Source organism: Bubalus kerabau, chromosome 4, assembly GCF_029407905.1.
Source record: "Bubalus kerabau isolate K-KA32 ecotype Philippines breed swamp buffalo chromosome 4, PCC_UOA_SB_1v2, whole genome shotgun sequence".
Lineage (NCBI taxonomy): Eukaryota > Metazoa > Chordata > Mammalia > Artiodactyla > Bovidae > Bubalus > Bubalus kerabau.
The window spans coordinates 19,260,500-19,288,182 of NC_073627.1; the positions used below are offsets into that span (position 1 = coordinate 19,260,500).

Below are 27,683 nucleotides of genomic sequence, written 5' to 3' on the forward strand. Positions count from 1 at the left end.
TTGTCTCCGCCTGTAGGGCACTGACCTACCTCACCAGGCAGTGTCTTACCCAGAGGTGGGCCTTCAGTAGCTATGAATAATTGATTGTGAGCCTGCAAACCCACCGGGTGCCAAGAAGGTCTTCTGTATCTCTTCCTGTCATGTGGCCCATGGCATACAAGTGGCCCAAAGACCCAGAGTAGTTGGGCATCATTCCCTCTGGATCCATCCAGCTCCTCTCAGTGAAGAGGCTCTCCCTTGTGGGCAAAGCTTGATGTCACATCTGACTAATGTCCCCTCTAAGTCCAAGGAGTTGTCCTGTCTGAGATCCACCACCGTGCTCTGCCGTCTTTGACATTTCCTTTTACCAGACCAGAATTAGTCCTGTCACTACTAGGGAGAGCTGGGAGGCTTGGGACAAAGGGAGGCTTTGCCAGCTTCAAATGAGGATGCTCTTGCCAATTAAGATTAGAAATGGACTTCTCTAGCCCAGGAAGTTAGGTTGGATGAACCAGATAACTTGAGCCCATGCTCAGCAGTCCCAGTTGGGAGATGCTGTACTTTGAGAGGCAGGAATAGATTTACAAAGATGAATATAAGGGACTTCCCTGGTGGTTCAGTGGTTAAGTTTCCATGCTTCCACTGCAGAGGGCACAGGTTCAATACCTGGTCAAGGAACTAAAATCCTGTACTCCCCGTCATGTGGCCAAAAGAAAAAAGATGAATGTAAAAGGCAGAGATTTGTGTGTGACCTCCCGTCTAACACATGTATGCAAATCTGAGCCCAGATGCATGCTATCCAGTTCAGAAGGGTCATCGTCTCGGGAATTGGAAATCATGTGATTCTCTCGATGAGCATGTAGGAGTGCGTGTACATTCTCAGTTGCTCAGTTGTGTCTGACTCTTGTGACCCCTTGGACTGTAGCCTGCCAGGCTCCTCCGACCTTGGAGTTTTCCCAGGCAAGAATGCTGGATGGGTTGCCATTTCCTTCTCCAGCATTTAGGAGAAAGGATGACAAAGGCGGCTCGGTAGCCGGCTTGCAGGACTCCTCCTTGCTGGGGTGCAGGCATAATACAGCCACCATGCTGTGTGCATGGAGCTGACTTCTTCCCTCCAGCTCACCAGGTGACTGCACCGCCTGGGGTCTCAGAGCCTATGGCACCCTCTGTCCTGCAGGAGTACATCAGGGATCCTTTCTCCCAGTCAGAGCTCACCAGGGGGACCAAATACACTGGCTCTGCTAGGCACTAGCATCTGAAAACAAGGACAGCTGAGATGCTGTCCCTCATCAAGGTCACTGTGGTGGCAGAAAGATGGACATAAAGGCAGATACATTGTGTGTGTGTTCAGTCGCCAGGTCACGTCCAACTCCCTGCAACCCCGTGGACTGCAGCATGAAAGGCCTCCCTGTCCCTCACCATCTACCAGAGTTTGCCCAAGTTCATGTACATTGACTCAGTGATGCCATTCAACCATCTCATTCTCTGTCACCCTCTTCTCCTTCTGCCTTCAGTCTTTCCCAATGTCAGGGTCTTTTTCAGTGAGTTGACTCTTCACTTCAGGTGACCAAAGTATTGGAGCTTCAACTTCAGCATCAGTCCTTCCAATGAGTATTCAGAGTGGATTGACTGGTTTGATCTGCTTGCTGTCCGAGGGACTCTTAAGAGTCTTCTCCAGCACCATAGTTCAAGACTATCAATTCTTTAGCACTCAGCCTTCTTTTGTTGAGGTACTGCCCCTCGACAAGCTTGCCATGGTGGCGGAAAGATGGACATAAAGGCAGACATATTACACGTGCCAAATTACAAACCATGGTTGTGGGAGCTGGAGGGGGCTGAGTAAGTCCCCTCAGATGGTGGCTCCCCTTCCCCAGCTCCCGTGGGGAGGAGCCCCACCTTCCCATCCAGCGTGTCTGGGCAGGAACACCCACAGTATTGCTCTCATCATGGGCCCTTGTATCTCTTGGAATAGGAGCTTGAGAGCAGTCTGGAAACTTCAGCACTCCAGGGGAAAGGAGCACAATGGTGGAAGTATAGGCTGTCTCGTAGAAATGTGCTGGAACGTAACTCAGAGCCAAAGCAGACAGTGAGTAAGTAAAAGGTGAAAAGTGAAGTCACTCAGTCATGTCCGACTCTTTGTGACCCCATGGAGTGTAGCCTACCACACTCCTCCGTCCATGGGATTTTCCAGGCAAGGGTACTGGAGTGGGTTGCCATTTCCTTCTCCAGAGGATCTTCCTGACCCAGGGATCGAAACTGGGTCTCCTGCGTTGTAGGCAGACACTTAACCGTCTGAGCCACCAGGGAATAGCAGGCCGTTAAAGACACAGCTGACTTATCCTAGCCTTCCAGGCTGGGGCGGAGAGGACAGTGGCCATGCTTGCCAATCCCATATGCTTGGGGCCACTCAGACAGAGGCGTAGGCAGATGGTCTGAGGCCTGACCCATGACAGTGGGTCTCAGTGACTGGGTTCCAACAGTGAGAACTCGAGACCATTTCTGCCTTGGTCACCCTCCTGTCTGCTCTGGCCAACGCAGCACCTGGAGCGTGGTAGCCACTGGCTGTTTGTTGTGCGTGGAGGTGCAAAACTAGAATCCACGCTCCTCTTTCTGGGTCGTGCTGGCCTGAGAGAGGCTAAGCCACCACAGGCTGGCTCCTGGTGCCCCCTCCTTTACCAAGGAATTGATCTGGGACCCGCTGGGAATATTCCCTGTCTTAGTGTGGGTCCCAAGCCCCTTCCTCTGTCCTGGGGGAGGACAAAGAATGTGATCCCATGTTAGAAAGAGACATGTCCTCGAGGGACATGTCCATTCAGGCCAATCTGTCAAAGGATGTGTAGGACAGCATCTGAAACGAGGCCATGGTCAGGGTTCAAGGCCATGGTCTGGTGCCACTGCCAAAGGGACCTTGTCCTTCCTTTCATATACCCCCGTGCGTTGGAAGCCTTCTGTGGAAAGCCAAGTTGTTTGGGTTTCTTGTTTATTCTGAAGTTCCTCAAACTAGTTCCTCAATTTCAGAACCAGTCACCAATAACTACAATGAACTTGAAGCCTCTTCCCTGCCAAAGAGGCTGAGCCCATCTCTTTCCAACTCCCCAACCAAACAGGTAGACCCTGCCTGAAGCCAGTCCCACCTGTGAAAAGCAGAGTTACCAACCAACCGAGGTGGGGAGGGGTTGTGTTGCAGTGGAAATTGACCACAGCCCAGGGAACTGCTCCTTGCTCAGAACTCAATCTGAAAAGTTAAATAACAAGTTTTTCACAAGCAGACCTTGCTCGCGGTGATGACCTTAAGGCTTGGCAAGATCCAGAAGTGTGTTTTGACTCATCAAAGAAACCGGTTGTGTTTGGTTTGATTTTGGTGTGGAGGGCAGTTTATGGCCCTGTCATCAGAAACTGGTCATGATGGAGTGGTTCACACTGCAGCTACCACTTCATCAGAGCACTCAGTTACACCAGATATCCCAACCTGCAGATTGCAGTGACTCTATGAAATTTTTTTGACATCACATACATTAAAAATTGCTTCCTACATATTGGATAAAACAAAGTACACATGTGGTCAGGGTTTTTCTCAATACTACACCCTCCATCCTCCTGCATACCAGTCCCATAATTGTCTCTGGATCAGTGATGCTTCCAGTGGCATCTTTTCTATATGCTATTGGCTCTCCTCGTGCAAAAGATTTGAACGTTGAATTGAAAATGTCCTTATAATATGTTTAAGGTTTATACAATATCCAATATCAGGGAACTGGGGACCAAGTAATAACCACACTTATGAATTTAGTAACTGATGCTCAAGGCTTTGCTATTAAAAATAAAAACAAACAAATGATAAACTAGGCTCAGGAAACCTGGAGCCAGGCTTTATAAAGTGAACGATGAATTTGAACTTTGTCGTAGAATTGGCCCCTGGGATGGGCCCAGCTGAGGTAAGCACGGGTGGGCTAAGGAACACAGGCCTGCCACAAGCTTGGAGTCTTTGTTCCCCATTGCCATTTTAAAGTTGCTTTTTCCAGAACATAGGCCAGCTGTGCTTATGCTTCCTAACTGAGATGCTTCCTCCTGGGTCAGTCCCTGGGTTTCTCACTAACAAACATTTGGCTTGTGGCAGCTTCTCCATTTGGGTCCCAGTTTTTAAAACTTGGATCATTTGAAAGTGGATACAGTGTCATGGTTAAGAATATGGACTTTGACGTGAAAGAGACCCTTGTGCAAATCCTGTTTCTGCCACTTCCTTGCAGTGTGATCTTGGGCAGATCACCTGATCTGCTGAGCCTCAGTTTATCCCTCTATACAAGGGGAATGATAGTAGAGTTATTGTGAGGATTCAAGGAGTAATACACATGAATACATAGCAAATATTACCTAATATACCTAATACATAGCAAGCAATCTTAGCTGCCATTATTATTTTTATTATTATTGACAACCAGCATGTAATTCTGTGCAGACATACAGCAGCAGGTTGTTGAAAACACCCAAAGATGTCCACAGGAGAACTGATTTCAGCTCTAGCTGCTGAGGAATCCTGGGCTCTGGTTCATCATGCACAGGCAGGTCATTGTTGAGTCCATTCAGAGCCGAGGCCTTGCCAGCAGACGTAAGCAGCCAAAGAGGGGCCAGCATTTCCCTCTCGGGCCCAGTTCTGCTGTTTCCCACTCTTCTTTTAAATTTTTATTGGGTATAGTTCATTTACAGTGTTGTGTTGGTCCCTGCTATACAGCAAAGTGAATCAGTTATACATATGCTCTTTTTTTACATGCATATCCACTTTTTTTTCCAATTTTTTTCTCGTATAGATCATTACAGAGTGCTGAGTAGTTTTCTGTGCTATGTAGCAGGTCCTTATTAATTATTCACTTATTTATAGTGGTGTGTATATGTCAGTCCCAAACTTCCCATTTATCCTTTTCCCCACTTGTAATCATAAGTTTGTTTTTACATCTGTGACTCTTATTTTTGTTTTGGAAATACGTTCATTTGTACCATTTGTTTCCCATTCTTTACGGGGCCACACGTGCCCACGAGCATGCCTTACATCTGGCATCTTCACCACTGCGTTAAGCTTGTCATTGAATGGTTATAAAGCAAAAGCAGGGAAGCACTGGCCATCAGAGCTGGGGAGGGCTGGCAGAACCATCTGTGAGCATCCTCCTGCTTCTTGAGTCACTGCAAATGAAACTCACAGTCCCCAGGGGAGAACAAGAAAGGGGGTGAAACGAAAACCAAAACCAGGAGTGACGAGCCTACCCATCTCCAGCTTCTGTGTTCACAGCCCTGCAGCCAGAACTCACTGACCAGCCCCAGGGGTTCTGGCAAGGTTTCCTCTGTGTGTGTGTGTGTGTGGGTGTGTGTGCAGGTGGGGGAAGCAACCATCCAGTATTTATGAAGCCCCAGTTACAAATGTGGACCCGATGCCTCCTAAATTCTCATTCCATATCGAGAGACCCTCTTTTAGTTTTAGCTTGGTTTCACCATAAAAGTAATACCCCAGAGAGAGCATCTCTAGAGGGACATGTAAGAAATAGGTAATGGGATCCACTCAGAAGAATGGGATAAGGGTGGGAGGGACTTATATTTCTCATTGTATATCTTTTCTGTATTTTATTTTTGCCACTTGGAAACATCTGTTAAAAAAAATGAAGACTGAGGGAATTCCCTGGCAGTCTAGTGGTTAGGGCTCTGCACTTTCACTACCAAGGGTCCAGGTTCTATACCTGGTCAGAAAACTAAGATCCCACAAGCAGCATGGCATGATCAAAAAAGAAAAATGAAGACTGAGAAAAGTAGTACCTACTCACTGCAAAAAAAAAAAAGTGAAAATATTAGAAAAGTATAAAGAATATTAAAACACCACCAAGGGAGAACCATTGCTGCATATCTGTGCTAAGTGTCTACATTTTTATAAATGTTGATAAAATATACAGACACATGCTAGGTGGGATCATGTCGTCGTTCAGTCGCTCAGTTGTGTCCAACTCTCTGTGACCCCATGGACTGTAGCACACCAGGCTTCCTTGTCCTTCACCATCTCCCGGAGTTTGCTCAAACTCATGTCCATTGAATCGGTGATGTCATCCAACCATCTCATGCTTTGTCTTCCCCTTCTCTTTCTGCCTTCAATCTTTCCCAGTATCAGGGTCTTTTCCAGTGAGTCGGCTCTTCGAATCAGGTGGCCAAAGTATTGGAACTTCAGCTTCCGCGTCAGTCCTTCCAATGAATATTCAGGGTTGATTTCCTTTAGGATTGACTGGTTTGATTTCCTTGCTGTCCAAGAGACTTGCAAGAGTATATAATTCTGTATCCTTTTTCTGTTAACATTGTATCCCATAAGCATTTTTCCATATAGCCAGATATTATTTGTAGATGTTTTTAATGGCTGTGCCATGACTTATTTAATATTATCCTCTCGTGTAATTAGACATTGTTATCCGAGTGTTTTACTGTTATAAAGATATACTGAACATCTTTGTACATCTTTTCCTGTATTTCTACATACATGCTCCATACCTCCTAGATTGCAGTTCTGGAGTTGTGTGCACAAATGGCTATCTTCCCTTGGTGTATGATGATTTATCATATTTAGAGTTCTTTTATCTAGATTACTTCTTATGATGAGTAAAGGGAATAAGGGTGAGGAGAATAAGGAGGTCGGGTGCCAACGGAAGGGACGCTGGAGGTGGAAGGCCTGAGCTTCGCCTGGGAAGGATAAGCAGCATGGGCAGTGCAGCCCACACAGGGACGAGGCGCACACGGAGACTGTAGATCTGAGTAGCCAGCGGGGTCTGGAGAGCTCAGACTGGCCAAAGCCAAACCCTGTGTTTAGGGAAACAGTGGTGAGAGATTATGGACCACAGAGTTGGGACCGGGCCGTAAGCCGTGCACAGCCGACAGATGTCTTTCAGCTTGAGGTTATCTTAAGGACATGATGATTTGAGATTAGCTTGGCCTCAGTGTGGGATGGGAGGGGTCAGGGAGAAGCTGAACGTGAGTAAGGCCTTTGGTAATAGAACAGGTGTGCGGTGATTTCGTGCCTTAAACACTGGAAAGGGCCTGGAGACAGCGGTGTTTTGGCACACGTGGGGCTAGTTAACATTGATATGTGGTGGGAACTGGGAATGGGCATAAATATTATTCCACACACTTCATCTACCCGGCAGTGTGACCTAGGGAATTGGCAGCGAGACTGAGTTTTGTGGGCATGGCAGATTTCTTTTTCATAACTGACCTGTAAGATTTTAATGATTAATGTACATTCACATTTCATTTCCTCTTTAATGGGAAATGCTTAGGCAGAAATTGCTCTCCTGGGAAGCAGGCTGCAAGCTGGCGAGGAGGCAGGTTTTGAGATTCCTGCAGCTGAGTTTCATTCCTTCCTGCAATGTCTTGTTTCTAGGTCCCAATGCCCACTTATCTCTCTGCTAAAGGGAAATTCACCAGCCCTACAGAGGCCTGTAACTTGTGACTTTATCGGCCCGGGCTGGGCAGGTGAGGGAGTGGGTTCTGTCCCAGGGGCAGGGTTTTCATTTAATGCCCAGTCTCCACCATCTGCCCCTACCCTGTAGGCTCCTCCACCTGGAACCCTGCCCCTGAATTAGACTCCTCTCGCTCTGCTGAGAGTTTCACCCCTGGGGGTGGATCAGGATCAAGCACAGTCCTATGGTCTGGTACCTGAACTCCATCTGCAGCCTCATCTCCTGCAGCTCCCGACAAGCTTTGCTCACCAGCAACCTCAAGCTGTTAACTCCTACAGAGACTCATTTTGTTCCTTAACTTCTGCTGCCCCCTCGATTTGGAATGTTGTTTAGTCATTCAGTCATGTCTATCTCTTTGTGACCCCATTGACTGTAGCCCACCAGACTCCTCTGTCCATGGGATTTCCAAGGCAAGAGTACTGGAGTGGGTTGCCATTTCCTTCTCCACGGGATCTTCCTGACCCAGGGATCAAACCCCCATCTCCTGCTTAGAACACCCACTCCTTTTTCTTGAGAACTTCTTGCTCACCCCTTGAGACCCACTCCGGGTATCCCCTGCTTTAGGAAGCCTTTCCTGATCTCCAACAGGCGGGGCTACTGCCTGTCCTTGTGTTCCCACTGCATCTCGGTGTGTCCGTCCCTGTCATCGCATCACTGTTGTAAGGAGCTACTTGTCTCTTTCCCCAGGAGACTGTAAGCTCCTCAAGGGGCTGTGTCTTCTTCCTCAGCATACAGCCCGCACTCAGCACTGGCTCCACACCCAGCAGACCAGTACATGTTCAAAGATGTGTCAGAAGAGCCTGCAATTCTCTGCAATGTGACAGGACACTCTAAAGGCAAGACCTTCCTCATTCAGAAAGCTTCAACCTGCCTCTGGATTTAGAGGTGCTTTCTTGTGGGCATATAAATGATTGTTATATCTTTCTGTCTTAAGTATTTTGTCTGCTATTAATAATACATGTTTTAGTGAGTATTGGCCTGGCATATCTCTTTTCATCCTTTGTTCGCAATCTTTCTGTATAATTTTGTTTTGTCTCTTTTAGTTAGCATCTAGCTGGATCTTTTAAAATCCCGATTGTCTGACTTTTAATGTGAAGCGGTCTTCATCTATGCGTGTGTATTATGATTAATGATGTCTTGATACTTTGGCTTGTTTTTGCCACCGTAACTTGTGTTCTCATTTTATACTTACTGTCCTTTTTCTTTGCTTCTTTTTTCCTTCTCTCCCTGCCTTTTGTTAGAGTGATCAAGTTTTCTATTTTTCCTTCTTTACACTTTTGCTTTGGAAACTGACTTGTATTACTATTCTTATAGTTAGTTACTCTTAAATTTTAACATACATACTTAGTTATAGTTTTTTTTTAATGAAATGTAAAATATTCATATGTAAATTTCACAAAATAGCAAAGCTCATATCACTCTACCCACTGGACAACCCACCCCACACTTCTTTCTTATCTATATTATCTAAAACTTAATGTAGTTTTGTTTTGAAGTAAATAGAACTAGAGAGAAGTTAATGTGTTTAAAAAAAAAAAAAAAAAATTTTTTTTTGCCTTGCAGCTTGTAGGACTTTGGTTCTTTGACCAGGGATTGAACCTGGGCTGCGACAGTAAAAGCACGGGGTCCTAACTTCTGGACCACCGGGAAATTCCCTAAAACTTAATGTTTTAAAGTGGTTTAAACTGATTTTTTTTTAACATTCAATTGTTGATTAAATTGACTAACATCGTATCAATTTCTGTGTCTACCATTGTTTCTTGCATCCCATTTCTTCTCTGGTTTACTTTTCTGCTTCCAAAAGCACATCCTTCAGCGGTTCTTTCAGTGAAGGTGGTACTGTCTTTCCTGGAACTCTTGTTTTTTTGTGTGTGTATTGTGTGGGTTGTTTTTTTTTTTAATCGTTTTAAGAAAATGAAATGACCTGTTAAACCTTATCTAGTTAAAAATGGTAACATTTCCAGGAACATGTACTGGTGTAACTCCACCAGAAGTTTGACCAATTTACTGCTGAGCCAGCCCTTAGTGATGAGATCCCTCATTTTTAGTTCTTGTGCTTCCTGCCTACACAGACTAATAAATTATTACCAACAGTGAGCAGACCCTGCGGGTAAAATAGGGGTAGTAATATGGACATGGATAGTAATATTGCTCAATTCCTAGAGTTCCAGGTACCTTTGCCAACACGTTTTTATCCTGGAAAGGAAATGAGGATGCTTAGATTCCCGGGGAAAGGCCAGGAGTGTCCTTGTTTTAGCTTTAAAAACATGTTGATGCTCTAGTTGTATAAATTGGGCCTCATTTGTTTCTGCAGGTAACTTACCTCTCAGAGCCTTAGTTTCATCTGAAAAATATCATCAACCCTGCAGGGTGGTTGCTCGTCAGTTACATGGATAAAGCCCCTAACACATGCCCAGCACAGAGACCTTCAATGAATGGTGGTGACTCTTACAGCCCTGACACTTAGGAGACTCCACTGAGGATCTGTTGAGTGAATGCAGAAGCACGCTAGCAAAGGGTTCATTGAGGAGACAGGTTATAAAACGTAGGTGAGATCTGTCAGATAGCAGTAATAAAGGAAGAAGACGCTCTTTACAGAAGGAGCAAAGTGAGCAGAGGAAAAAAATCAAAGCTTACCCATTGCTGCTCAGGCAAGTGAAAGGATCAGTGCGACTGAAACAGAGACCGAGGGTAGGGGCTTGGAGAGGGTCGGCAGGGCAGGAAGGGGGCCTGGGGAACTCATGGGGATCTCTGGGTCCGCCTGGCCAGATGGCTGTTTTGCCTGGCCAGCTCACTCTGCCCGGCACTTGCCCTTGGTTCCCCTTCCTGCACACCCCTTGTTCTTGATAGGCAGAGGCTGGCCCAGTGTGGCCTCGTAGCCAGGCAAGCTGAAGGCTTAAAAGAGGAAGCAGCAGAAAGAGATTGGTTTTCAACTAATATCTTATTAAGGAAGTTGAGTCATTCTACTTCTGCTATTTGTCTCCTCTGGGCATTCAGAGAAGGACAAGTTTTTGCTTCCAGATGAAATATCATGAGAGGTATTTGCCCTGGTCTGCTCTGGCCCCTCAGTGGACATTTTGTAGATGGCCCTATATTTCTGTTTGATATACAGCAAACCAAGGCTTAAAGTGTTGAACGCCTTAGGTAAGGCTTGATGGGTTGGCTATATGGTGCTGAAACAGAGAAATCCCATTGTCTCAGTGATGGTGCTCATGAGCTTGGTCACGGGTAAGGGAAGGAACTTTGATTTAGCGTCGTCTCTTGGCCAAGCGAGCTGACTGGAGAGGCAAGAGCACGAGTCCAGCTGCACCTCTGCAGTTTGTCACTGTGCGACTGCTTTGGCAGGCTCCTGAACTTCTCTAAACCTCCGTTTTCATTCTGAAATTGACACTAATAATGACGGTGCTTAGGAAATATTAACTATCAGTCTGAATCGAGGTCATCTAGCCTTCAAAAAATCCTGACAAATCAGTGGCATTTGGGGAACTAGAAGGAACCTCAAATGATTTCCTAGGTCAGAGTTTTCAAACTCTTTTCCTCGAAGACCTAGGATGCTGGAGAGGTCCTTGGTGGATGGAGGCAAGCTGAGTGTGTGGGGCCCTTGGCCACCTTCAGCAGAGCAGCTGTCTCTAATTTGAGTTACATGTCAGTTGCACGTTTCCAGGTCTTTTATATTGTGAAGGCTGAGATATGATTTCTTTTAATAAAAATGGTCCTGTTGCTTTTTAATAAAAAGCCTCCACAGCTAGAACTCGTGTCTTCTGGTCCCCAATCTGGTGTTTTTACTGTCCTTACTAAAACAGGGAACTGAAATATGATACATTTTAGAAAGGTCATCACCACTGAAGATCAAAATTTTAAACATTACTCTGTGCCTCCCAGTTTAATCAAGCAATCATTTCATCTAAACCCCATCCCCATCCCAGAATCCTAGGAAGAGAAAGTATGCTGTCCGAGAAAGCATTGCTGTAATGGTCTCAGGCAGGAGCTGTCTAATAGCACTTGCTACGGTGATAGAGGTATTCTGTGTGAACTCTCCTATATGGTAGCTAGGGTAACTGGAGAATTGATTTTTAAATTTTATTTTAAATGAATTGATTTGAATGTCACCCACTTACAGCACAGGGAACTCTGCCCAATGCTACGTGACAGCCTGAATGGGAAGGGAGTTTGTGGGAGAATGGATACATGTATATGTATGGCTGAGTCCCTTTGCTGTCCATGGGATTCTCTAGGCAAGAATACTGGAGTGGGTTGCCATTCCCTTCTCCATGGGATCTTTCCCACCCAGGGATCAAACCCAGGTCTCCTACATTGCAGGCAGATTCTTTACCATCTGAGCCACCAGGAAAGCCTCCAATACAAAATAAAAGAAAAAAGAAAAAGAAAATAAATGTAAATAGCCATGTGGCCAGTGGCTACCGTATTGACAGCGCAGCCTGACAGTATAGAGCAGGGGTCGGATGGCAGTCCCTGGCCACTGGGCATTAGAGTCATCCAGAGAACTTGTCAGAAGTACAGATTCTGGGCCTAATGCCCAGTGACTGACTCAGTAGACCCAGGGCAAGTACGTTTGAGAACCCATCTAGTTATTGTAATTTAGGTGGGATAGCGCTGCCTTGGTGAGCTCTTCCTTGGCATAGAAGAATTGAGCCAGAATCAGGCGTTTAGCCCTGGCCTTGGTCTTCTGGGGAGACTAGAACAACCTTCTGAGGAATGTCAGACCCTTGGGAAATGTGATGAAACCTATGGACCTCTTCCCTGGAGAAACACCAATAAAGTTCCTAGGGTTCCCAGACCTCCCTGAAGCCATCCTTGAACCCACGTTGAGAACTCCTCAGCTTGGACAGAAGATCTTTACTAAGCTGGAGAGGGAACTGAGCTGGAGCCCAGGAGCCTTGTCCACCCAGATGTGTCACACACATGTGCCCAGGGGTTGACCTGGTGCTCTCCCCATCATTCCTACCCCCAGGCCCCTCTGGGGGGTCATGGAAGCCCCACAGAAGAGAGGACAGGCAGTGTACGTGGATCAGACCCTACAAGAATACTGACTTAATTCTGCCCCTTTCCCTTCCCCTTGTGTGTTCATGGCCTATGAGTGAGCCAAGCGGGTGTGGCTGTTGCCACTGCTCACATCCTCGGCTCTGACACACAGAGCAGAGGGAAGAGTGCATCTAAGGCCTGAGTGGAGCTGTGGAGAGCGTCCAGCTGAGGAATGAATCAGGATTTTGACTTGCCTTCAAAGGCAGAAACACAGCAGGCTCCCACTTAGTCCTCACTTCCCGCGAGCTGCAGGAGCGAGAGAAGGGGCAGAGCTGCAGGGCTCCGGGCTGGGGCAGCAAGCCGGAGCCCAAAGCCCAGAGCCAGGCAGGCCCACCCAACCAGCAGTCCCAGGCTTAGTGCAGAACCCCACTTTTTGTAGATCATAACCCATGTGGAAGTGGGGAGGGAGTGAGGAAGCGAGCGTGTGTATATGTTGAGCGCTGCTGTCCGGCCAGAGTGTCCTGAGAATAGCCTCTTGAACTTGGAGACAGTCGATGAGAGTCTGAGTCATGGTCATGTGGCACTGGAAAGGCAGACACAGGAGAAGCCGTACAACTCCCGGGCCATGATTTCGTGCCCCCAGGAGGCGAGGGTCAGCCTGTTTTCCCCATGCCCTTCACAGGTTTCAGCAGCCAGCTGCTGGGTTAGCTTCTCAGGCTCCCTTGTTCCTCTCTCTGCCTGTCAGGCTGCTGGGTGAGTCATCAGGGCACTGCAGAGGAGGCAGCCCCGACCTCGGCTGCCTTGGCCTCGGTTTCTCTGGGACAGGGTGCCTAGAGTGCTCGCAGAGGAAGGACCAAGGCCCCTGGCCAGCTGCCCACCCAGCCACCAAGGTGAAAGGACAGCTCGTTGGGGAGGGGCGCCCCACAGCCTGTCTGGAGGAGCACCAGCTCCGGGTGAGCCATGTCAGGCAGGAAAGGCCACATGAGCCCCAGTGCAGCTTAGCTCTAAACAGCCGGGTGCCTCAGAACAAGACTGACCACTGGCCATTCCTGTTGCTGTCCAGTGAAACTCTCTCTTCATCCCAAGATGCCCGGCATCATCCTTGATTCCCTCCTGCAGCCAGCACCCCCTGTGCCCTGCTCTGCTGCACACCAGGGGCACCACCTCTGCCCTCAGGAGCCTTCTGCCCAGGGAGGCCCATGACATTCCCCCTTGCCTGCAGCCCAGGGACTAGGGAGTGGACAGCACAGCCCAATAGGCCCGGCTCCACACAGCCCCATGCAGACTGGTGATTTCCAGCAAGTCTCCGCCTAATTAGGCCTCCATAAAAATGAGGAGGCTGAAGCAGTGTCCCTGTAGGCATACCTCTAATACTGTTAGGTTTGGAGCACTGGGGGGCTGTTTGTAAGATCTCATTTCTCTTATAAAGAGGCTGAGAGAGGTAGGCCCTACTCTAGGCCCTGGATCAAGTACTTTTGGAGATGGACAGGGGCTGCAGAGGTGTGGAGTGGGATGAAAGTACCCTTACAAGTAGAACAGCCAGCCTTGGAGGGCTTTCACCTAATTGAAGTCAGAGCACCCCTTAGACTTAAGGTCATCAAGAAACTGAGGCCACCCATTCAGCCGCCGGAGCATCCAGCCTGCAGGACCACACCAGCACCCAGGCTGAAAGCTGGAACCACTCTGAGTTCAAAGCTAGCAGGCCCTTGAAGGCAGAGATGTGGGCATCAAATTCATAGCAACCGACAAACCTTCCCCCACCCCCACCCCCCAGTCAAGCTGCCTCAGCCTTTCGTGTCTGCTGTGGTGAGCCAGATGCTGTAGGCAGGAGGTCTCAGCCTAGAGTTTCCCAGTGTCCCACTGTCTCTTGGAAGCTTCCAGCCTGATCAGGCAAAAGGGCAGAAGTATAGAGGCCTGGCTTCCCACGGTTTGTCTTCATCCCTCAAGAGCAGACAGAGGCGTGATTCAGGATGAATGGGGCTACTGCAGAGAAGACCTCATCTGTTAGCAGCAGCCTGAGGACCAAGCTGCCATCAAAGAGCATTTATGAAAGTATCTGCAATCAGTGCCTTCTTAGGCTTTGTCGCAAACAAGTCATGACCCAGTAGGGCACTGCCCTTGGGAGTTCAGAGCCCAGTCTTTAAAAAACTTCCCAACTGCTAACAATCTCAGGGCAGCGCTGTTCTCTTTTGTGACCACTCCAGCCCGCGTGCTCTTTGCACAGATTGTCACAACAGTACATTCTCTCTCCCATCTGGCTCTGTGGGAACGCAGAGCTGGGGGAGACGGAGCCCAGAGAGAGATGAATTCTTGTGCTTTGTCCTCATATTTCTAGAGGTGTCAGTTGGTGGTGGGGTGCGTGGGCTGTAATAGAAATTCCATTACTAATGTTGCCTGAAAGAAAAACGATCCCCGAAAGAGGTTTTCAGCAAGTGAGTTTGGACATTACAGAAGGAAGCATGTCAGTCCCTTCTGGAAAGCCACAAACAGATGCAGCTCAGGAAAGGAGCCAAGTTCTGGTGTTGCTGCTTGCATGGTTTTTAGGTTTTACAAGATTTCATATGTGTCTCTATATAATGTGTGTATATATAAATAGACACACACAAATCTATATATATACATGCATGCGTGTATACACACACACACACATGCACATGCACTCACATATGTACATGCATACCTCTACCTGTAACTTGGGAACAAAACAAAACCTCGATTGTCTCCGCTTGGAGAAGAGCCCTCAATGGGTGGCACAGACATGTCTCTAAGAAGGCAAGGCTTGTGCAGAATCGGTGAGGTGACTAATGGCTTTGGAGTATGGGATCCACCCCCCTGTTCTGCGGAAGCAAAGTTCACCACAAAACAAACAGCAGAAGACGACTCAGCCATTATTTACAAAGGCAAAAAAGAACCAACCCAGACATTGATCCACAGATGTCCCAGAGGAGGCAGACTATAGAGTTCTCCTTGTGGAGTGGAAGGGAAGAACTGGTAGGGCCGGGGGGCTCACCCCACATGAGACCGTGGCGAGGTTGCCATTGGGATCATTTGGAGGATAAATACATGTGGCCTGAGGGAGCAAAGGCCCTCTGCCCCCTGCTTTTCTCCTCCCACTGCAGCCTGCCCTGGGGTCTGGGGGTGACCTGCTCTGCGTGTGGTCTCTCTCGCAGGGTGAGCGTGAGCCTGGGAGATGGCAGTGATGGAAATGGCCTGCCCAGGCGCCCCCGGCTCCACGGTCGGGCAGCAGCAGGAGTTCGCCAAAGCCAAGGAGAAGACACAGGCAATGGGGAAGAAGCAGAGCTCCGTCCACAAGCTGGAGGCCGTGGAGAAGAGCCCCGTGTTCTGCGGGAAGTGGGAGATCCTGAACGACGTGATCACCAAAGGCACAGCCAAGGACGGCTCCGAGGCTGGGCCAGCTGCCATCTCCATCATCGCCCAGGCCGAATGTAAGAGCCCCGGGCTTCAGGCGGGGGTGGGTGGCGGAGAGAGGGGGGGCACAGCGTTTGGACGAGGGTGGTTGGCCATAGGTAGGGCTGGGCTCAGGGTCCCCTTGTGGAAGAGGGAGGTCAGGGCGACCACCACAGGAGACACTCACAAGATAGGACCGGGGGTTAAGCCAGGAATCAGTGTGCCATGGGAGCCAGGGCAGTGCCAGGGAGGGACACGCAAGAAGGGAGAGGTGGCCGACGAGGCATTGCCCATGGTGACCAGAGCAGGGGAAGGTAGCTGGGAGGCAGGGATACATGGGCTCCAAGGTGCTGGGGAGTCTGCAGGATCATCAAGCAGGCCCTCTGCCTTCTCCCGGGACCTCGGGCAGCCTGAGCATCTCTGGAGAGGCCCAGACAGGAAAGGCCAGGTCTCCCGGAAAGCTGCTCTGGGGCATTAGGCTCTTCACCTCTTCCACCTCAAGGCGGCCCCCACCCCAAAGGATGAACACCTGCCCTCAGGCCTGCAGGGTGGGGTGAGGCCCGGTCTGGTCCTTCTGCTTCCGCCCACAAGACTTCAAGATGGCTCAGGATGATGGCTGCCACCAGAGCCTGAGAAACTCCCAAGGGGGCGGGAAGGACCAGGAATCCCCTCCCTCCCCACACCTTCCCTCCACCCCAGGAAGTTTCTGGGGTGGAGCCTGGTGAGACCGACAGCTGGTGACAGTATTTTCCCATGTACATCCATCCTTCCCCACATCTTCCGCTTCCTTCTGGCTGGTCCTTGACGAGAGATGAGAGAATAAAAATTAAAGCAAAGTGAGTGGCATGGTTATGGTAGTTCAACCCACACACATATGTAATAGTATATACTGAGCCGTGTGCCAGGCACCGTGTTGAGTGTTTTATATGGACCATCTCACTTACACCTCACAGTGTGTGAAGTGGAGTAGGTGCCCTTAAATGAGCCCATGTTGTAAGCACACCCAGTGCCCTTGACCCCCAGGCTGGGAGGGCAGGGTGAGGTCGCCGCCGTGAGAGGTGGTGAGCTGCGGGAAAGAGGAGTGGCCAGGAGGGCATCTGCAAAGTGCCGCTCTCCTAAGTGCCGAATCCTCTTCTTTCTCCTTTCTGCTCATCCAACCCCTTTTCCTTTAATTAAAAGGTGAGAACAGCCAAGAGTTCAGCCCCACCTTTTCAGAACGGATCTTCATCGCTGGCTCGAAACAGTACAGGTAAGATGGTCAGCCTGAGAGGGGCGCCCCGAGCTGACACAGCGGCAGTGTCCCCACCCCAGCTGCTCGCCCCAGCCGCTCCTGAATGACCCCTGGCTCCCGCCTTCAGCACCTGTGGTTCGGCTCTTGGAACCCACCCAGGCTTCCTGGCTGAGCCGCTCTCCCAGCCAAATAAGCTTTTCAAAAGCTGCTCCCAGCGTGTGGATGACTGCCTCTGGGTCATATCAGCTTGACGTTTTATTTGTATTCTCCACGGAGCCCTTGATGCTCCCCTCGGTTCCCATCAGTAGGGAGGTGCTGGGAACGGGAGGCACCTTGCCGCTGGTGCGTGACCACAAGTGCAGGCCCAGAGAAGCCGCTTGGTGAGAAACCTCACATGTCCTTCCCTCTGTGAGACACACCCAGGGAGGGATGAGGGCTTGGAAACAGGCAGGGGCAGACTCGCAGCTCACTGGCCCCGTGGAAAGGAGGCTGAGTGAGGCTCCGTCTGTTTCCAGGCTCCCCAGCCCCAAAGACTGGTTCTTGGCAACTGGAGGTTGAACCTGGACATAGGTCCTCCTCTCTCCCCAGGCAGACTTCCTTTATCACTGGAGTTTGGGAACCGCTAGTGATGAAAAGGTTCTAGGAGGGCACCTGGCCTTGAACCAAGAAATGTTCCCTGTTTGGTCAGATTCCTTATGCCAGCCCGATGCCTTTTGACCCAGGGTTGGAGGTTTCTGATGGACTCACTTCTTTCCACTGCCTGAGAAACCCCAGGCCCCTAGCAATCCCCAGAACTGGGGTGAGTCGGCCTCCTTCATGGGGGCAGGAGACGAGGCCATGGGAGAGCAGCTGAGGCCGTGGTTGGCTCCACAGCTGTTTGGCAGCAGCCCTTTCAGAAGGGCCACCGGGACCTTGATATCCAGAGGGGTGAGAGCCGAGTTAGAGCCATGGTGATGCTCAGCCTCCAGCTGTCAGAGCAGGGCGGGCTGCCCTGGTACCCGGGCACTAGCCCGGGCAAGGTATCTGATTATGCCGCTCCTCACATTCCTGGGGGAGCCCGGTGGGCCCAGGGCTGGTTGGGGTGGAGGTGACCAAAGTCAACTGTCCTTGCTCCAGAGGCCACAGAAACCAACTCAGAGCTGAGAATGCCTGCCATGGGGTGTGGCCTTCTGAGCCACATGCCCCTTTCTGGGCCCTCTCCATGGGCAGTCCCCCTAGTCTCTCTCCATCCACATCAAAAGAGCAATGTGCAGCCTCTCACCTTAGTAATAACCACTGTTTATCAGAGGCTTGCCTTGGGACCAGGCACCAAGGTAGACGTTTTGGCTTTTTTAGTAATTATTTATTTATTTTTGGCTGTGCTAAGTCCTCAGTGCTACACGGCCTTTTCTCTAGTTGCAGCGAGCAGGGGGCTACTCTCTAGTTGCAGTGCATAGGCTTCTCATTGCAGCAGCTTCTCCTGTTGCAGAGCACGGGCTCTAGGGCGCTAGGGCTTCAGTAGTTGTGGCCTGTGAGCTCAGTAGCTGCAGTTCCCGGGCTCCAGAGGGCAGGCTCTGTAGTTGCTCTATAGTTGCACCGTAGCATGTGGGATCCTCCCGGACCAGGGATCAAACCCACGTCTCCCGCACCAGCAGGTGGACTCTACACCACTCAGCCACCAGGGAAGCCCCCCAGGTAGCCTTTTTAAATGAGCTGTTTCATTTAAACCCCATCTCAGCCCCGCCTGACAGAAAAGACTACCTCCTCTTTACCAGTGAGGGCCCGGACCGTCCTTGAGGCTCAGGAACTGTCCCGCGTTCCCGCAAGTCCTGACTAAGCTGGGATGTGACCTCAGGTCTCTGTGAGTCCATCGCAGGTACCTGCACCTCCTCACACCCAGACGGCGTGTCTGTGTCTGTCTGACAGCCAGTCCGAGAGTCTTGATCAGATCCCCAACAATGTGGCCCACTCGACTGAGGGCAAAATGGCCCGCGTGTGCTGGAAGGGGAAGCGCCGCAGCAAAGCCCGAAAGAAACGCAAGAAGAAGAGCTCCAAGTCCCCGGCTCAGGCGGGGGTGGCCTTGGCCAAACCCCTCCCCAGGACCCCCGAGCAGGAGAGCTGCACGGTCCCGGTGCAGGTGAGGCCTCCCCCAACCCCGGCCCCCGTGCCCGGCTCAGGGCCTGCAGAAGGCCTGCACCGCGGCCGCAGCTCCGTGTCCTAATGCTGTGTTTCCCCTGCAGGAAGATGAGCCTCCGCTGGGTCCCCCATATGTTAGAAATGCCCCGCAGTTCACCAAGCCTCTGAAGGAGCCGGGCCTTGGTCAGCTCTGGTTTAAGAAGCTCGGGGAGGGCCTGCGGCCAGCGCTGCCTCGACCAGAACTCCACAAACTGATCAGCCCTCTGCAGTGTCTGAACCACGTGTGGAAAGTCCACCACCCACAGGACGCTAGCCCCCTGCCCCAGCCCTTCCCCTACAGCAGGCTGCCTCACCCCTTCCCATTCCACCCTCTCCAGCCCTGGAAGCCTCACCCGCTAGAGTCCTTCTTCCTTGGCAAACTGACAAACTGTGTAGACGACCAGCAGCCCCTGCCTGGCCCTCACCTGGGCAGACTGGCCTGTGTAGATAGCCAGAAGCCCCTTCCCAGCCCTCACCTGAAGCCCAGCTTCCCGTCTCGTGGCTCAAGGGACAAGCTGTCTGTGGAGGAGTACCTGGTACATGCCTTGCAAGGCAGCGTGAGCTCCGGCCAGGCCCACAGCCTGGCCAGCCTGGCCAAGACCTGGTCAGTGGGGGGCTCCAGGCCCCAGGCGCCCAGCCCCGAAACTGAGGACAGCGAGGGGGTCCTACTCATCGAGGCAAGTAGTCCCCAAACACACGGACACATGCCATCACCACCCCCTCCACCTCCGCCTCCAGGGCTGCCCATCTTCTCTTCCCCCTTTCCTTCACCTTCTTCCTCTTGTTGTTCAGTCGCTAAGTCATGTCTGACTCTTTGTGACCCCATGACTGCAGCACACCAGGCTTCCCTGTCCTTCACCATCTCCCAGAGTTTGCTCAAACTCATGTTCATTGAGTCAATGATGCCATCCAACCATCTCACCCTCTGTCGTCCCCTTCTCCTCCTGCCTTCAATCTTTCCCAGCATCAGGGTCTTTTCTAATGAGTCAGTTCTTTGCATCAGGTGGCCAAAGTATTGGAGCTTCAGCATCAGTCCTTCCAATGAATATTCAGTGTTGATTTCCTGGTATTGACTGGTTTGATCTCCTTTCTTGTCCAAAAGACTCACAAAAGTCTTCTCCAACACCACAGTTTGAAAGTATCAATTCTTTGGCTCTCTGCCTTCTTTATGGCCCAGCTCTCACATCCGTATGTGACCACTAGAGAAACCATAGCTTTGACTATATAGGCCTTTGTCGGCAAAGTGATGTCTCTGCTTTTTAATACGCTGTCTAGGTTTGTCATAGCTTTGTTTCTCCCTCTCTAGTTTACTGGATAACTTTGTAACATTACATGATTTTCTCAAACTTAGATTTCTGGCTGTTAATCCCATCCATCTCTGACATTATCCCTTGTCCTCTGCCCCTCTTCATTGTCCTTCCCTTTCTTTTACCTTTTAGATGAAGTCATGTTTTTTCACGGTCAAGGTCGTTGACAATTTCATTTCTGTCCCACAACCACAAATCTGGGGAGGAGGTTTTTTCATTGCAAGGATCAGATTGCCTCAGGCAGACCGTGAAGCTCTCCTTTGCCTTCGCCTGATTCCTATCACCCCCTCTCTGGTAGTCCTGTCCCCCCACACCCCACCCCACCCTCTGCTGACCCCAAGCCCTGCCTGAGACCAGTTGGTGTCTTCTGTTGCGAGGGCTCAGCTCAGCCCAGCAGCCTGGCACGGGCCACCAGCTGGCAAGCCTTCTTCACTGTAACCTTCATCCCTCCACTGCCCTGGCCACTGAAACCGGCCTCTCTCTCCTGCCAACCCCAGAAACTCAAGCCGGTGGATTATGAGTACCGAGAGGAGGTCCACTGGGCCACGCGCCAGCCCTGCCTGGGCAGAGGCTCCTTTGGAGAGGTCCACAGGATGGAGGACAAGCAGACCGGCTTCCAGTGTGCCGTCAAAAAGGTATGCTGGGCTCCGAGGCTGAGGAGGGCAGCGGCCCGAGGCCCATCGCCTTCCCTTTGCCTTCTTTCAGGGTTAGTTACAGGGTGACCATGGGTCTGACTCTCTTTAACGGAGCCTGGCTATCCTGGCTGCCCTCGGTCAGCTGGCGCTGGAAGGGGAGACAGTCCCAGTCACATGTCCCCGCCTGTGAGCTGCACTTGGTGTGTGTGTGTATGTGAGAGGGAGCGTGAGGCTGTGTGTGCAGCCTGGGCCCCTCCTGATGCCAGGCCCCTTGGTCAAGTCAAAACCGGGAAGATGATTGGATTGTCACAAAATTCATACTGATCTGAAACTCTTAAACTTCACAGCGGATAGCAAGGTAATAGCAAGAGCACAGTCTCCCCCTAACAGGAGCCTCCCTAAGAGAAGCCCCCCGACAGGAGCCCTTTGGGAGCCAGATCTGACTCTGCCTCCTGTTGACTGGATGTAATCAGTCCTGGGAGATGGACAATATGAGGCAATGAGACTTAGTGAGAGCCCCAGGTAAATGGTAACCCACCCCTGTACTCTTGCCTGGAGAATCCCATGGACGGAGGAGCCTGGTAGGCTGCAGTCCATGGGGTTGCAAAGAGTCAGACACGACTGAGCGACTTCACTTCATTCACTTCATACTTCATCACTGGAGAAGGAAATGGCAACCCACTCCAGTATTCTTGCCTGGAGAACCCCATGGACAACAGGGTCGCAGAGAGTCGGACATGACTGAAGTGACTAAGCACGCAGGTTTATCCAACTACAGAGTTTGGCTTTGACCCTCTCCTCAGGAAGGGGCAGGGGAGGAAGACTTGAGCTTCTAGGATTCTAATTAGAGGCAGGGGCCTGAGTCACATCTCCTACTCCCTCATCTCCGTGATGTTAGAACTGGAGACCAGAGAGGGTCTGCACCTTGCCCGCAGCCCCACAACTGGGCCTGGACCCGAGGCCTCCTTCTGTCAAATCACACTGTCCAGGCCCAGCAAACCTTGGAGGGTGTCAGCCCTCCTCTCCTTCAGATATACTTTCTTCTACCCCAACTCTTCCCCTCACCTTAATTGGAAACCACCTTGCCCTTGACCTTAAATTCAGCTAAGAATAAGGGCTAGCCCCAAAGACTTCCTAAGGTGGAAATCAGAAACATTTCTATGGGCCATTTCCTTGGCCCATAGGCAGCGTGAAATAAGCTAATTCAAAGATGGACCTTGTTTTCAGATGGCCTTTTTTCAGGACACTCGGATTCCCCAAAGGAAGGGGACCAAATAGCCAGAACAGGTAGGCCCAGCTGCTCGGGCCCCATGCAGAGTGGACACTGCTGGCGCCACTGTCTTGGGTGCCTGAGACTTCAAGGGCTGAGGGGATTGCGGTGTGAACAGGGCTGGCTTCCACGGCTGGTGCGTGGCCAGGTGTTAAAGCTGGAGAGTCTGGGCCTCGGGGCAATGGGTTGAGAGAGGGGACTATCCTTAGGTATTACCCCAAACTTCAGATACACTGTGTCAAATAAGCCAGCTCCACCCCTGCCCACCCCACCACACCACTGACCGAAGCACGTGCTTAGTTCTTGCCAGCCTGGGTCATCATCTCCTGCTGGGATGCCAGGGCCACGTGCCTGACCGCCTCAGCTGCAGTCCCCTCCCCAGGCCACCAGAGAAGGCTCAGCTGTCCCTCCTGAGAGGCGGGTGGGAGGAGGGCAAGAGAGTGTGAAGTATCCTGGAGATGAACGCCTGTGCTGGGGAGCTTAGTCACCAGGCTTCTCAGCTGTTGCACTGCTGAGGTTCTCAGAGTCCCAGGCAACAAGGTAAACAACCCTAATATAGTAGAAGAGGACAGGGACTCCACTCCTCACCTCCCGAGGGCAGCCAGACAAGCTCTAAGCACAACGCGCGGACTTGCCAGGCCCAGACCTGCTGCTCAAGCCCCCCAGAGCTGGCCCCTCGGACCTCTGCCTTCCCCCAATCCAGGACCTCAGCAGGGTTGGCTTTGGGTGGCCCACACAGCTGCCTTTGGTCAGGCACACCACCCCTCCTTTCTCTCCAGGGGAGGGGAGTAAGGAAGGTTTCCTTTAGCATTTTCATCTGGAAGATATGAGAAACAGATCTCTGCCAGGAGGGTAGGGGTGGAGGGTGAGGGCCAAGGATCAGAGGTCAAAGTGCACACAGGGTCAGAGCAAGTCTGCACACCCTCTGATGCTCCCTAGGGAGGATCCAGGATGTGGAGCATCACATGATGATGTCAGCACCCCGCTGGCCCCAGGTCAGATGCTAATTGGTTGCACACCCAGGCTTTAATGTTGAGTTTTGGGGGTTTTTTTTAAGATTTTTTTTTATCTTACTTTTACTTTCAAATTAATAGAAACTCATTATAAAAGAATGGTACCCCGAAAACCAAAAGTCTCTCTGTCCCCCAGTCCTCTTCTGAGGTCACCACCCTTTGATATGCATATATAAACATGTAGTTATGACTTTTATTAAAATGAGGCTGCACTCATCTGTTCTGTACCATGTTTTTTCATGCAACAGTGGATCATGGACAGATTTCCTCACTGGTAATATACACCTGTCTAGTGCTTTTTAACAGTCAGTGTAGAAGTTCTAATCCTAGTCAGTTCATTCATAAGATTCATGAACTCCTGGAATTGTATTCCACATGTGGCATGGGTGGACCCACACACATTTTTTATTTACCAGATTTTCACAGGGGTCTGTGGCCCAAAGAGGGTTAAGAACTGTTCGTTTGAGCACATCTGGCTGGAGCATGGAGCTCTAGGAGCCTCTTGTTGCTCTGCCCTGATCTGGATTAGAGTGGCTTTGGCCAAGTCCAGCCAGCTGTTGTTACCAAGCCCCTGCTCTGTGCCAGATGCTAGGCCCGGGCTGGGGACAGAGGTGTGGGACCCACACGCCTAACCTGAAGGAGCTCGGATTGTAATGGGGTGGACACTTACATGGTGGAAAGATGGTAGAAGCAGCCATCAGCCGTGCATGTGGGTAAAGTCAGCCAGGACGAGTGTTGAGGAAATCAGGACAAGGACCAAGAGGAGACTGTCTCCATGATGATGAGGAAATAAAGGACAAAACTATATGCCTCTCACATATTATTGTTCCTGAGATCTTTAAAAGAACTTATAGAATTGCTTTTATTCCCTTATATTTACTGATGAAATAAAATGAATATGAATACTAAAGAAAACAAGAGGGAGTGTTCCAAGAAGGAAAGAGAGACCCCTGGTATAAAGCATGTGGGCAGTTAAGCAGAGGGAAATGGCCTGTGGATTTGGCGGTTAGGTGACTGCTGACCATGCTTCCACCTGGGCATGCATGCTCTTGAACTTCAGTAAAAAAAAATGTCCAGGATGTAAAAGCTAATACCCCTAGAACAGCCTTCAGCAAGGTAGGGAGCTGGTAGCTCTGCCATGAGGCTTACCCCCCCAAGACCCCAGCTCTGCCACTTCTTATCCCATGACCTTGAACAGGTCACCGGCCTGATCTTCAGCTTCTTTGTCTATAAAATGAGATGATATCACCTCCAAAGCTATTGTAAGATGCAAACGATGAATAAAGTTCTGAGCATAGTCCCTGGAATCTGTTAAGTGGGCATTAAATATTAGTTCTCATTAACATCCTCATCAGAGTCCAGCCCTCACTGTACAGATGAGGACACTGAAGTCCAGAGAGAAAAGGTGGCCAGATGGGCAGCTGGCCTGGATTAGAAGGGCAACCTTTCTCCCTTGAGAGCATCCTTTCAGCCTGCTCTCCCTGGGGCTGGCCCAGACTTCTAACACACCTTGTGTTTTGAAGTGTCCCTTCCAACTCCCTTTGATCAGAGTGGTTGGGAAGGGTTTTAATGTCACTGGGGTGCTCTGAAAGACTTACGGATTTCTTCAGAATTAAAGCCTAAGCTTCCAGACTTCCTTGGTTCACAGCCCTTCATGTCATTTTTTCAAGGTGCCCCAGACTAAAGCAAGTTTCATCTGTTAAATAATTGGGTCAAGTAATAAGTCTTTATCCTAACAATCTAGTAACTATTTGCATAACAACACACCTAAATTGAAAGATAAATTTCCTTCTTAAACAACCATAATTACTAACGGAATGTGTATCCTGTTGGGCACGCACTTCTCCACCTTTGAAATCACTGGACACCATCCCCTTCACATCCTGCTCCACACTCTCCCCCTAAAGAACCTTTTTGTCACAGCAGCCTCCAAAACCCTACCTTCATAAAGATACATCCTCAAAAGAATGCAGTGCAGCATTGAAACCGAAGTGTCTCAAGCTAGGAGTCTAGGTGGCGCCCCCAGAGGCCACCGTCACTGCCCCCTCGTGAGTGCTCTGTGGTGCGCGCTTCACCTCCCAGTGCGGGAGCAATAGGGTGAGAGACATGTGCTAATACAAGTCCTGTCGACAAATACGTCCCAATTCAGGTTCAGAGCTGGAAACACTGACAGAGAGTCCAAGTTCGTGCAAGATGATCAACCAGATATTCTGCAAGTAATCAGAAGAGAGATTTTTCCACTGATAGGCAAAAGCCCAAAAGCCACACAAGTCAGCAGGTCTCCGAAGACTGGCAGACCCTGACCGACTGCTTCCTGGCTAGTGTCGTTAGCACTCGCGCCCCCTGGTGGCACTTCTCGGGGCTAACAGGCAAGCCAACGGCAGCCGGAAGGAAAAACAAGTCTCTATTATAGGAAGTATAAGCATTTATTTTTGGGGCTCCAAAATCACTGCAGATGGTGACTGCCGCCATGAAATTAAAAGACGCTTACTCCTTGGAAAGAAAATTATGACCAACCTAGATAGCATATTCAAAAGCAGAGACATTACTTTGCCAACAAAGGTCCATCTAGTCAAGCCTATGGTTTTTCCAGTGGTCATGTATGGATGTGAGAGTTGGACTGTGAAGAAGGCTGAGCGCCGAAGAATTGATGCTTTTGAACTGTGGTGTTGGAGAAGACTCTTGAGAGTCCCTTGGACTGCAAGGAGATCCAACCAGTCCATTCTAAAGGAGATCAGCCCTGGGTGTTCTTTGGAAGGAATGATGCTAAAGCTGAAACTCCAGTACTTTGGCCACCTCATGCGAAGAGTTGACTCATTGGAAAAGACTCTGATGCAGGGAGGGATTGGGGGCAGGAGGAAAAGGGGACAACACAGGATGAGATGGCTGGATGGCATCACTGACTTGATGGACGTGAGTTTGAGTGAACTCCGGGAGTTGGTGATGGACAGGGAGGCCTGGCATGCTGCGATTCATGGGGTCGCAAAGAGTCGGACACGACTGAGCGACTGAACTGAACTGAACTGAACTGAAGCATTTATTGAGCGCCTCTCATTTGAGCTGGAGGGAGGAGGCAGGAGCTGCCATACCTGAGCACCCACTGAGGCCTAGTGCTGGTTATCACCCCTCCAAACCCCTACCCTACACAGGAGCAGAGGCCACTGCCCCTACTATTCACATATGGAGACACATAGCTTAGAGGAAGTGATCCACCTTTGGAAACGGCCGAGCCAGGGTCTTGTATCCAAGGCCTATTTCTTGGATACAGCCAGGATGCTTGTATCCAAGGCCTATTTCTTCCCTCCATGTCATGCTGGTCCCTGCAGAGGAGTGGGTGGTCCCCAGCCTGCCAGTCCATTGCAGACAGGGCCTGGGCCAAGCCCCTCCCTGTAGGAGAATCCTCTCCTATGCCCAGATCCTGGGGAAACAGCTGCAAACAGAATAAACAAGCACTGTCGCATCTACATGGACATTTTAGCCTCGGGGGGAAAGGCAAACAATTATCAGCAAATAATAAGTGCTGAGAAGGATGCTGAGGATCCAGAGGCACTGACAGAGCCAGAATCTTGGCTGTACCAGCTCTGGCTACAGAAACATCTTAAGACGTGGATGTTGATAAACAAAAGGTCCCATAACCTAGAAACTGTCCAGACATTTGAGCTGAGGGAAAGAAAGTTCTGTGTTCAGCAGATCTGAGGGTGAGCAGCATGCCAGGGGCCTGGATAAGGATTGTCATTTTTGTATGACTGTTTCCATAAACATCAGCACTGTAGAACTTTAGTCAAGTACTAGGCATTGACCCTGAGCGCCCCAGGGTTTACGCTTTAGTTTCTAAGTGTCCAGCAGGCCCTTCAGGGCCCTGCCTGGCCTCAGAATCATCACCAGGCCCATCCATGGTCTCCATGTAGGGAGCTCCAAGGGTCCAGATAGGAACCCAGGGAACCAGCCCTGGACCTTCAACTTCACTCCCACCCATCACTGGGCCCTTCCAGGTGCGAGTCGAAGTATTTCGGGCAGAGGAGTTGATGGCATGTGCGGGATTGACCTCCCCCAGAATCGTCCCTTTGTATGGAGCTGTGAAGGAAGGGCCTTGGGTCAACATCTTCATGGAACTGCTGGAAGGTAAGGAGCCAGGGGCCACTCTTTCTCCCTCCAAAGTCAGAGCCAAGGGTTTCTCCAAGTCTTGCCCAGGTTAACCTTGGTCCCCAGTCAATCCATTTTT

General features: G+C 50.4%; 1 protein-coding gene across 4 annotated transcripts in view; it reads left to right on the top strand.

The window, feature by feature from the left end:
• MAP3K14 (mitogen-activated protein kinase kinase kinase 14) overlaps positions 1-27,683 on the top strand; it is a 44,087-nt gene that overhangs the window by 6,810 nt on the left and 9,594 nt on the right. For 2 of the 4 annotated variants that reach the window (XM_055575648.1, XM_055575651.1), the window contains exons 2-7: positions 15,614-15,889; positions 17,031-17,100; positions 18,988-19,198; positions 19,302-19,913; positions 21,041-21,178; positions 27,454-27,583. In XM_055575648.1, coding sequence (XP_055431623.1) covers positions 15,634-15,889; positions 17,031-17,100; positions 18,988-19,198; positions 19,302-19,913; positions 21,041-21,178; positions 27,454-27,583 — 1,417 coding nt within the window. In that variant the 5' untranslated portion in view covers positions 15,614-15,633. Of the gene's footprint in view, positions 1-8,147; positions 8,346-15,613; positions 15,890-17,030; positions 17,101-18,987; positions 19,199-19,301; positions 19,914-21,040; positions 21,179-27,453; positions 27,584-27,683 lie in introns of all 4 variants that reach the window. The other 2 variants (XM_055575649.1, XM_055575650.1) reach the window with 2 other exon arrangements.